The sequence below is a fragment of the Cariama cristata genome, unplaced genomic scaffold, assembly GCF_000690535.1.
Source record: "Cariama cristata isolate BGI_N322 unplaced genomic scaffold, ASM69053v1 scaffold29747, whole genome shotgun sequence".
Classification (NCBI taxonomy): Eukaryota; Metazoa; Chordata; class Aves; order Cariamiformes; family Cariamidae; genus Cariama; species Cariama cristata.
In genome coordinates, this window is record NW_009626489.1 from 5,435 (window position 1) to 17,783 (window position 12,349).

The 12,349-nt window shown below is 37.3% G+C and overlaps 1 protein-coding gene across 1 annotated transcript in view; it reads left to right on the forward strand.

Annotated features, from left to right (window-relative positions):
* Positions 1–12,349, forward strand: part of CROT (carnitine O-octanoyltransferase) — a 19,416-nt gene that overhangs the window by 4,924 nt on the left and 2,143 nt on the right. Inside the window, 12 exon segments of the mRNA XM_009704059.1 lie at positions 1–30; positions 917–1,098; positions 1,280–1,404; positions 4,065–4,173; positions 6,100–6,193; positions 6,287–6,412; positions 7,032–7,133; positions 7,770–7,853; positions 7,951–8,058; positions 8,317–8,447; positions 9,835–9,958; positions 12,024–12,102. The exon segment at positions 1–30 is cut by the window's left edge and continues 20 nt beyond it. Coding sequence (XP_009702361.1) covers positions 1–30; positions 917–1,098; positions 1,280–1,404; positions 4,065–4,173; positions 6,100–6,193; positions 6,287–6,412; positions 7,032–7,133; positions 7,770–7,853; positions 7,951–8,058; positions 8,317–8,447; positions 9,835–9,958; positions 12,024–12,102 — 1,294 coding nt within the window.

Sequence of the window (12,349 nt, forward strand, 5' to 3'; positions counted from 1 at the left end):
CTGGAAAGAGCTAAAACAAGAAGGAATTGGGTACGCATTTAGATATATAAGAAATCATAATTCAGCTTATGGAAAGTCAGTTATTTAAGATATAGTTTAGAGAGTCATTTAGCTTTTTTTAATCTTAGGATTTTCCTTACATCTGCCACTTGGCCTGTGGATGTGAGCACATTCACTTATATATGTGTGATTTGTTTTTTTTAAAGTTGAGTGGCTAAGAGAGCTCACTAACTGAAATATTAAGTAACCTTCCAGCTTTTGAATGCTTTATCTGTCAGTCTCTTCTTCTATCACCTCTGTCTCCCCCTCTCTCTGCCCTGCCAAAAAAAAAAAAAAAAGAATTTAGTGTGATGTCTCTCTCTCTCTCTTGCCTGAAGAAAGCTACGTGGTAGCATTTTAAAGTTGTCTTTCAACAGAGAAAGGGATACAGGGAGGGTCGTTACCAAGTGGAATTCATGAGAACTTTGTAAATCTTGACACACACCAGAATAGGGATTTTCAGATGATGATAGAAAAAATATATTGTGAACTGTCCGTCCCAGATCCTCTCTCAACACATATCTCCTTTCCTTCCATTCTTCATGGAGCAATCTGTCTGATATTTGCAGCTGCCACAGCTGACATCTACAGAAGTTTAAGATGATGAATATCAGAGAAGGACTCTTCATCATAATGTACAGTTTAATAGTCTTAAGCAGTATTGAATTTTATTTCAAGCTTGAAAATAGGAGAGCTAGATGTGTCGTTACCCTCAGCAGTTAATTTTGAACCACTGTCCTGCTTTCTGTTATATAGCAACTACTATTCAAAATATTAAAAAAAAAAGTAGAAAAAGCAGGCAGTTGAACAGTCAGGTGATTATTAAAAAATGAATGACTAAAACTTAATTCTGATGCTGAACATTTTTCATTTTCAGCTGGAGGACTGGTGGCTGAATGTGGCTTATCTTGATCTTCGCATATCGACACAAATACACTGTAATATGGGAGGCCCCGGTCCCTATATTGAACACTGCTGGCCACCAAAAGAGGGCACTCAGATAGAAAGAGCATGTGTAAATATATGGCACACCCTGAAATACTGGGATCTGTTACGAGCGTAAGACTTTAAGAATAAATAATTGATTCTGAATATTAATGATCTATGTGTACTTTAGTTGCAAAATATGTTTATGTTCATTGGCATGTGTTCTTTGCAGTAAAAGATGGGTTTGTCTTACCTTGATTTACTTGCATAATTATCATCTCTTGTTTAATTTTGGTATACTTCTTTACTACAGAGAGAAGGTGGCTATAGAGAGGTCTGGGAATGCTGTTCTGGACATGAACCAATTTCGAATGCTCTTCTGTACTTGCAGAATTCCTGGAGTTACCAGAGACTCGATCGGCAGTTATTTTAAAACTGGTAAACAAGTGTAAATTGAGGATTAATACAAGCAAATGATTTTCTATGAATAAGCCAATGATGTGGCCATTTTAACCTTAAAATACTTGCTTCCTCAAGCACTAAATCGGATACTGGTTGTTGAGTGCTTATATAAAGAAGCAAAGAAGATATCTAATCTACAAATGCTCTTTTTGATCCAATATTTAGTCCATACTAAATAAGATGACATAAACCTCTGCTTCAAATTGTATGTTACCAGCCTGATACCTATAATGTGTGCCAGCATTAAGAATTGAAAAAAGATAAGTTCCATGTGTTATAAATGTGGGTGAATTCCATGTATTATACAGACAGAATTTCAGCATCGTTACTAGTTGCATCTTTTTCTACAGAATGCATTTCTCAAGTGTGCTCCCATACATTCTGTTGGGATAATTCTTACTTATTTTCTGTCATTGTGCTGTTTCTTTGCTTGGTCAGCTTCTTCTGGTTTTGGTCTTGAAAGTACTCCATAGTGCTTCTTGAAGCCATTCTTTTAACTCCCAACAGTTTTCTAGCATGCAAGATCAAGAGCTAGAATAAAAGTGTAATGTTCTTATTCGTCCTCTTCTAACAAATGCCATAGTATTAGTAATCAACTAACTGAAATCGTAACACCCCTTCCACACACATTCTGATGCGTCTAGAGTTGTTCAGCAGTGTCAGTCTAGATAATCATAGGAGATGTGAATTCCTGTAAGATTCAGGAATGCAAGAAGGAGGAGGTATTGCCTTGGTATATATTGAAAAAACATAAGGAAATCTCCATACCACAAGATATGATGAGGAAATGCAAAGTTGAAGGCGAGTTTCAAGGGTTTTATCTTGGTGTTACAGTTGAAGGGTCAGTTTAAATACCAAAACACAGAAGAAACCTTCAGTTGTGGAAATTCAATGTTCTCTTATGATCACACTTAATAAACAAAGCTATTATCCTGTGGAGATGCAATTTATGTTATTCATGTCCCTTTTCTGCCTTAAAGTATTTTGAGAACTTTATTGAACAATCTTGCTTTTATAGTTTTTCATGTTGTACACAGTAGGTGATATCCATTTCCATGCAGATTGTCTGTCTCCAGATGAAATATTTAGTCCAGTTAGTTGTCTTGTTTCTCTGTGATTCATGGAGAAATATGAATACCTCCAGAGAAGGATTTGAGCCATTAGAATATGCAAGTATCTAAGATAGGCAAAAGGAATTGCCATCTGATGAGGGATCTGTTTTTCTCCTTTGGCTATAGAGGGAACTGACATGGGCTAAACACTTGAAGTAGTACTCAGATTGCAGAGTAGGTCACCTAAAATTTAACAGGTAATGTCAGCTTGGAGTCAAAGACCACACTAAAAGCCAAGCGAGCCTGATCAGTGGAATGTGGAGAGCTATTGTGTTCAACCTGCAGCAGACACCTTAATGAGAACAGGTGAAGAGCTCATTAAATGTGATTAAGCGTATTGCGTAGATCTCCACCAGCTGTAGTGGGATCTCAGGCATTAATTCTAGGTGTGTTAACTTCCAAACTTAATTCTGCTACTTCCTTTAGACAGCTAAGGGTAGGAGGATACTACCTAAAGTAACTGAATTTGATGTCATCCCTTCTGATTTTTTTATTATGTTAGAAATTAATTTCATGATCTATGAAGATGAAGTTTACATGAAATGACAATTTCCTCACTTTAGAATGTCTTTAATAAGGTATGTATTGAATTGTATTATTTGATTTAGAAAGTAGGACCATAAAGATAGATGTAGAAGCCTTATAGATAAGATTAAGACTTCTGTGGATGCCGATTCAGTTACATACTTGTGGGTAAAGTAGCATACACTTCTTTTTCCCAGGGCGGAGCACTGGACTAGAAGAGATGTAGCACAGTGGCTCAGTTTGAGAAAAACGTAGCCACATTTCTTGGGGTTTTAACATCCGTTTTTTGTCAGAATCTTTTACAACTTTATTTAGTCTTATTTCCAGATAGATGGATTCAATAAGGCAGTGCTATGGAAATGTACTTGGCCTAGTGTGGGCCAGTACCATCTGCATTTGTGTACAGTGGCCAGATTGGTGTGTCAGTGCTCCCTTTTTACAGATTTGCATGTGCCAGTCAGGTCTGATTGACATGATACTGCATCTTGGATCCTGAGCTACATAACTGAAACTGGTTGCATAAATGCTCTGACTGGAGGACTTGATCATTTGCAAAGTGTCTCAGCAGCAGGCTTGCTGCACTATATTTGTCCCTTTTAAAAAACAAACAAAACTCATGCAAGAGAGCAATGTTGCTAGACCAACTTTCAGCAAGGAACACTCATTTTGGCAGAGGGTGTTCCTGCCTACAAGATAGAAAAATAAATGACATTTGCTACTAGGTAATGACAATGACTTGAAGTAGTTACTAACAGTGAATGTTATGTACTTCTGTATATTTTCTCTGATGGTTTTAAAAATGTCTTTACATTTGCAGATCGTGCAATTGGACTTCAAAAGTTATTCTTTTTTCTTCTTTCCTGTTTTTAACTGTATGAAGTCTGCTTAATTTTGAACAAAAAATGGGTCTGTAGTACTTGCTGAGTGGTTTTCCTGTATCTGTTACTCACTTTATCCCCATGATTGGTTTTTCATGTTTTGTTTTTTGTTTCATTTCAGAGACTGAAGGTGAATGCCCATCTCACTTAATAGTCCTGTGTCGAGGCCGAGTGTTTGCATTTGATGCTATACATGAAGGCAATATGGTGACTCCTCCAGAGATTTTCAGGTTTTCAAACTACCTTGTTTCAAATGAGCTGTCTTATTTAAGCTACATACCAAAGAGAGTCTTTCTTTTTCTATCCCCTTCACACCAAAGAATTAGCTGTGAGAGAGGCTACAGCTTCTCCTCTAGCTGAGGGTTCAGATTTGAATAAATTCTTACTTAGTGGATGGCAGCTTCTTGTCACAAGGCATGATGATCATGTACTGTTGTAATATACCCATAGAACATCACGCAAAAGGGCTGAATGAAGATGTTTCAGTAGGAAACATCATTTATGTGTGAAGTTTCTTGACACCGAACTAGTAGGATTATAAGTAACCTCATTCCTTTCAGGACCAATCCACCTTGGTAATTGTCTCATTGCTACTTAATCATTAGCAACTGTCATGTTGATTCAGATCTATTACACTTATGGTCAATTTTCTCAAGAATAGAAGGGCTGGAATTCCTGTTGGTGAGTGCAGCAGAGTCCAAAATTGGTAGTATATACTGATTGACTTCCTGCTAGCTACAGAGCAGTGCAGCAGCATTTCGCTTGCATTTCTTGTCTTTGCACCAGACCTGTGACAACCAGCTATGTTTGTGGCTCTTTTCATATTCCTGAGCTGCTGCAAAGGAACAGAGAGAAAGAATTTGGTTCTTTAAATACTAAGTTTCAGTATTGGTGCAACTGGCAACGTTTAAAGGTTTTCCGTGCTGTATCTCCTATCTCCCAGTAGCATGTGGAGTTGCTGACTTTTCAAATTGTCAAGATGGCCTTCTGGCCACAAGGTTTTCTACTCTGTTGGTCAAGCTTTGATGTCACATACAGAGGTAGTTTCAACATAAGTCTCTTGTGATCAATTTGGGATCTGTATGTATCTACTTACTAAAGAGGGGTTGTGCATTTCATCTAGGAATAACTTACTGCATTTGTCAAAGTGCTGCTTATAGAGCACAACAGAAGACCTGTAATTAAAATTGGCAAAATGTGGATGGCCAAATTCCTCAGACACAATAAAAACTAGAGAAGCTCAAAAATAACTTTTTTTTTTTTTTTTAAAGTCTGGTACTCTAATACTTAAGATATTTCAACATATGTATTTCTAATTTCTGTAGTTATACCTGTTAGATCAAGCAAGTAACAAAGAAATGAACACCTGGAGTACAGACAAAATACTCAAAAGCTTTCTGTTTTCTATAGAAAAGGCAGATTGGTTTTGGTTTGGTGTTTTTTGGGGTATTTTTTTTTTAATAACCTCATCATAGGTGTCATATTTTTGGCAACTGTGTAACTAGTGATTAGTAGTGAAGTTTAATGGTCAAGAGTGCCAGAACAAGGGACAAGCCAGATGGAATGCCTGTAATTTACCTAGAGCAGCATGTGAAAAACTGAATTTGCAAACTAAAAATTAGCTCTCTGTTAATAGCTCTTCAAAGAGAAAGTGCAAGGAAAAGGAAGGAAGTATTCTTTTGTAGTTCAGTCTCTACATTTAGGATGTACAGTAGCTACTGTTCTGCCTTAAATTTCAGGATTTATCTTGAGTGGAAGTTTTGTCCTCGTGTCTGATTAGTTGCTATAAAACCTGCAAAGCTGCCGTATTGCAGATGTTTGCTTCTCAGGAAAGTTTGATCTGCACTGCTGAAGTCTTAAGTCCTGTTTTAAATTACATGCATAATAACACTTTAGGACCATGATTGTTTACATGTTAGTTTGTACTGGGCTGGTAGCTGCAATTTGAATTAACCATCAGTAACTGAAAACAGAGCAGGTCTTCAACTGCCCTTAGAGTCTGAGGGAGCTGATTCGTGCTTCCTGAAAATTCACATTAGCTTGTGAACGTGGAACCAAAATTCTAGCTTGACGAAAATGAGGGAGATAAAAAGCGTGACTTTCATCTTCTTTCCATATGTTCTTTGTTAACTTCAATTTTTGAAATCTTCTTACAGGCAACTTACATATATACAGAAAAGATGCCATGGTGAACCAGATGGACCAGGACTGGCAGCCCTAACAAGCAATGAAAGGACAAAATGGGCAGAGGTGGGAATACTTCAACAGTTAATTCCTGAGAAAAGCATTGTGGTCACTGGAAATACATCATTTCACTTAGCTTTGTCTTTTTATGCTTTCTAGTTACGTGAATATTTGATTGATCTTGATCCAAAGAACTTAAGTCTTCTGGAAAAAATTCAGAGAAGTTTGTTTGTGGTCTGCCTCGATGATTCTAGTCCCCATGCAACTCCTGAGGACTACTCTGAGGTAGCTAAGGATTTTTGATAATTCATATCTTTCTCATTTTTTGATAATTCATGTGCTTTTTGTTGAGCCGTAGGAAAACCTAAATAGTTTGAATTGTTAGGACATTGGAAATGGGAATGGCTGAAATCTACCTTCATAATCTTCTAGGCTTCTGTCCTTCAGGGTCCTCAAAAATATAGTCAACATCTTGTTATCACTCTTTAATTTAAAAACTTAGGTTTATAATCGTGTTTCATCTTCAACTGGATGAAAATGTCTTCTCTCTCAGGGAGATCTCACCATCTTAATCATAGAACGGTTTGGTTGGAAGGGACCTTAAAGGCCATCTAGTTCCAACCCCCCTGCCATGATAGGGACACCTTCCACTAGACCAGGTTGCTTAAAGCCCCATCCAACCTGGCCTCGAACACTTCCAAGGGTGGGGCATCTGTTCGTTCCAGCTTCTCAGGGCGACCTGTTCCAGTGCCTCACCACCCTCACGGTGAAGAATTTCTTGCTAATGTCTAATCTAAATCTTCCCTCTTCCAGTGTAAAGTTTTAATGTAGGCATGGTTTAGCTGACAGGGATTGGCAGTGTACTCAGTGTTTTTTAAAACCCACAGTGTGTAACTTGCTTTAGATTACAAGGCTGGGGCTGACAGGTGATCCGACTGTACGCTGGGGAGATAAATCCTACAGTATCATATTCTTCTCCAATGGAACCTGTGGCGCATTCTGTGATGTAAGTTGAAATTTTTTTTTCTCCCTTATAAACCTTTCAAGTGTTTATTTACTAAGTTTTCCCTTTCAGACTGTTATTTTAAATGCTTTATGTGTTCCTCTTTAGTACAGCCTTGTTTACCAGACACCTTGTCTGGCAAGTTTCCAAAAGCAGTCTACTTTCACAGTGTTTGATATTACACCATACTTGAACTATGATTTCAGATCTCATGTTCTTAATCTTATTTATAGAAGTATTTAATGAGGGATTTCCAAAGACAAAAAGTACATTGCACAAGAAGGCTTAAAATTAACTCTTTGTATTACATAGCTATTTGAACAGTTGTGGGTTTTAAACTCAGGTTTATTTTATCTTTCTTTAAACTCATTATTGAATGTCCAGGAGGGCCTACATTTTGCCTGAAACCTGCTTTTCCACAGCAGTGATATATTGTGCCTACCTATCTGGCTGCAGAGCACTCAAAACAGTGGGTGGACTTACAGTAGTTCTGTATGTATTGTAGAACTAGAAAAACAAGTCCAACACTGTGCAGTAAAACTGTTGGTCTGCAGGAAAAAGAATAGAGTAGGGGAGAAAGCAATTTGATTTTCTTGCAGTTATGTAAATAATGTGATCTCTTGTCTTACATGATTCTAGCATTCTCCTTTTGATGCCATGGCTTTAATTACCATGTTAGCTTATGCCGAAAAGAAGATTATTGAAAATGAGGGAAAATGGAAGGTATCTATTCTTTAAACTCTCTAGTTTTTTAGTTAATATGTCTTTTTTTTGTGGATAATGTTTTCTGTTTTCTCTCTTTCTGTCTGCATCCTCCCAGGGATCAGATAAAGTGAGGGATATTCCATGGCCAGAGGAACTTGTATTCACAGTAGATCAAAAAATCATAAATGAAATTGGACGTACTAAGGAATTGTATTACAAAAAGGTAGAATTTCTTGCTACTTCTCTTCATTGTCACTGATTTTTATTTTTTTTTTCTATTCTATTTACATACTTTTAACTGGTCTTGCTCTGTGCTAGAAAACAGGGATTAATATATTATTGATAAATTGATGAATCAGGGGACTTAATGCCATGGTTAAATTTGTTACACTATTGGTTTATGTTGAGTGTGTTTTATGTGAAGTGGACCAAGTTGTGATATTTCTTGACTTCTGTGACTTTTCTTCCTTTGGTATGACAGGTATCTGACTTGCAGCTAGTGACTTATGCCTTCACATCCTTTGGCAAAGCATTGATTAGAAAGAAGAAACTTCATCCCGATACATTTGTGCAGCTTGCCCTTCAGCTTGCTTATTACAAATACCATGGACGGTAAGAAAATCTCATTACCCAGATTAGGAATAAAAAACTAGTTTCTTGAGTAAAGGGGTGGATCTGGAGATATAAAGCAGTGGCCTTGCAATGTCAGTGTATAATTTGCTATGGTGATACAAGAATGAAGAAGTAAAGGTTTTTTAAAGTAACAGTTGCATAGGGCCTTATTTTGCGCCATTGAGATTGGTGGGGCTTGTGCTCTTGGCTTCAGAAGGATTGTGTCCTTATGCCCATAGGAATCGTGGGTGTACGTATGGTGGAATGCAGAGCAGAAGACAGTACATGAAACTGTGGATTTGGACTGTACCAAGTAAATATTTGGGCAAATACCAAATGCGCAGTGAGTCAGGATTCTTTGATGTCACATAGTTGCTCAGGTGGAGAAGGAGGCTTTGTCTGTAGCAAGTGACAGCCATCAGTAAAATGATTAGTCTTCCAAGCCTGTAAGAAGCCTTACAAACCTCACTGTCTCACTCACTTTCTTTAGCAACACTAGATGTGAAGGTTTGGGCAGAGTAATAGAAACGTAGATAGTGAGCCTCCAAATGCCTGACTTTACCGTTTTGGGTATGTCATTTTATTTTGTATTATTGGTAGAAGGCAGCATTCTTCCTGGTATTGGTGTTCCCAAATTTCTGTTTGCTAACTAGCACTGATTATGGCTTGTGTAAGTCATTACTGACCTGGGGAGTATTGCATGCTTCAGAACAAGGAGAGTTTCATCATATGAGCATGATGCTAAGTCACTGGAGATGTGGGTCTCATCATAAGAGGTCGGTAGATCTCAGTTAGCTGAATGTTGGAATAAATTAATTGTCTGACTAAAACACCCTGTTAAGTTTGTTCTAAACACACGTGTGTTTCATGTAAGTTGTATATTAAATGGTAGACTGCCATAGGGCTGGAGATGCTCCAGGTAAAAGCTGGATGGGTGTCAGTATGCAACAGAGAAGGATTTGAACCTTTCCCTTACAAGTGCATTGGAACACACTGCTTATTTCAAGTGTGCCTCTTAATTTTGAGTTTTTGGACAGTGTAGATGGTTTCTTTAATGGAAATATATACTGCAACTGAAGTTTGAATAATATCACCTTATTTATACTAGAGGCTGGTAGATCTGTAGTCTGCAGCAAATAGCCATGACAACCCAGTCTTTTCAAGGTACAGTTACAGCCCTGGCACTTTTTTAGTCATCTGACTCATAAAAGCTTGTAGAGTTCCTTTATGGCTCTTTCAGACACAGAATTTAAAGAAAATTAGTGGCTTACTGATACTTGTAACTGAGCTAGATGTGTAAGATACTTGGCAGGATTTTTTTGTTCCTTGAGAGATCAAATAGTTTTGTGAAGTTAATGAGATACTTTTCCCTAATTTTTCTCCTCAGCCCGGGCTGCTGTTATGAAACCGCTATGACCAGACGTTTCTATCATGGCCGCACAGAGACCATAAGACCATGTACTATGGAAGCAGTGGAATGGTGCAAGTCCATGCTGGATCCTTCTGAGAGTGTAAATAGTGAAATCTTACTTTAATCATCATGTATTTAGCCCTGACATTTGAACTGCTTAAAATTCATTTTTCTGTTGTCTCATTAATGGGAATTGGCCTGTTTCCAGTGAGACAGATTTCAAATGTTGGGGTGCTTGAAGTCTGGCTCTGGTCATTGTGACTGAGGTGATCTGTCATGTGTGGGCTTGTTTGGTTTTCTATCCTATTTACCTTTTGGTTTCAAGAAAGTGAGTGTCTTGAGTGACATTCACATAGGATTTCCAGCCCCCCTCATAAAAGTAACTGGGTTGGAGCCAATGTATTCTGCTGTGGAGTGGTTCTGTTGTTGTTTTAATTTTTAAATGAAATCAGAAAATGTTAATCTAATTGTTGAGTCTGAGAGCAAGACTGAAATCTGCTTGTGTCCTAGCAGCAATAGGGATGCATTCCAGAGTTTGTCTCTGAATAGCTGGACCAGTGACCTTTTCTTTAGTCTCTGGTGCTTGGCTGGCAAAGCATGTCATGCCTTTCTTGCCAAGTGAGAGCTGTGATAAAGGTTGAACTTTCTGTTGTTCTCACTGCACATTTCTCAGAGCCTGAGAAATGAAGCAAGGAGATTTTTGAGACAAAGGGCTATGTATCTTCTGGAAATTCAAAGGTTCTAAATTATTAATGCATCTGAGAATCATACAGGAATATGGCTTTCAGGAATTATGTGTGATTGATAATTATAGAGTTCAAGAGCATATTTTTGTGGTCTTCACTGATTTCTTTTGGCATGCGCTGCAGCTTTGAAAACTCAATTTTCTGGCCATTTCAAGTCTGCTTTCCTATTGCAAATATGGATTCCTGTTATTTCCCTGCTCTTCAGTTATCTTCTAGACAATTATCAGGCTTCTATGGGTAGTACAGATGGAGGTTTGTTAATTCCGACACTAACTGTAGCCTTTTTCTTTTCCTCTTTGTAATTTTAAATAACATCTCCAAATTGTCTTCCCATTGCTATTTTTTAATGATGAACTCTTGGGGCTTAAAAAAAGCATTGAATTTGTTCTATATTTTTGAAATTAAGATGCTTAAAAGTCTACTTTTAAGGTACTAGATAATACCTAATGTTAGGTACTTCAGAAAAAATCCTTTTGTCTCAACTTATCTTTTGCCCCTTGTGAGCTTAGTAGCTTGATTTTTATCCAAATTGCATGGCTACTGCCCTTGTTTCACATTCTCTGCTGCAGTCTCTCATGTAATGAATAAAAGGATAAAGGGTACTTCTTAAGTAGTTAAAGAGCTAGTAAGGTCTGAGATTTTAGAAGTCAAGATCTTGGGTGTCTAGAGATATTTCTCTAGGCTTCCTTTACCAAAACGTGTATTTGTATTCTCTTCTCTCTTGTTTTAATATGTATGTTTCAATATAAAATTGAAAAAAAAGGTAACAAACTACTGTCATAGAAGTAATATTTCAGTCAGCAGAGAAAATGTGCGAATGCAGTTGTCATCTCTGTGTATTTTAATTAGAGTTGTTTTTTGTTTTGTTTTCTGCTTTTGCATGACAGATTTTTTTTCATCTTTTTTTAATGAAATATGATAGAATAGAGTATTTTGGTTGGAAGGGACCTAATGATCATCTAGTCCAACTGCCTGACCAATTGAGGGCATGGTGACCTCATAAATACAGCTGCACCTGCTAAGAGCTAGTGTGCTTCTAAATAAGTGGTAATGTAGGGAGTTTTTGGTTTTGATTACTCTAGTTCCTAGTGGCTACTTTCCATTGCTTCAGCATGTTTGGGAGAGAACATGGGGTTTAGAATATTGTTCAGTGCAAAAGTGATCGGAGTAACAGAGCAGAGATACAGGAAACAAATGAGCAAGTTCTCCTGAAAAAGGAGTTGGGTTTGGGAGAACGAGTTTGAGGGAGGTTCTAATATACCTTTCAAGTTCCTCCATTTTCTTCTATCTAAAATTGCTAGAAACTGTGAAAGGGAAAAACTTACTGATCTGTGATTCCTGATGTGTTACTCATCTGGATTGTTGTGTTGTGTTGTTTTGTTTTGTTTTTTATAATTCTGTCTCCCTGACTTTACACAGACTTATCAACAACTACAGCTGATGCATAAGGCATTTGCAAAGCACAATAAAATGAGGAAAGAATGCGAGAATGGAAAAGGTACTCTGGGATCAAAAATTTTTTTGTTCTTTTTTTTCTTGTGGATGAAAAGGGAATATTGCTTGCTGTATGCTAATATATTGTCTCCTTCTTTTCAGCCTGGGTAAAAACTACCCCTTAACGTTTTATACTTTAATTTCTGGTAGAAGAGCTAAAACCTAGTCCTTGCACCCTTCCTTGTGCCCTGAAGACATGTTCACTTTGAATATTAATTCACTGTTAATTAATATTAAATTAATATTAAAGA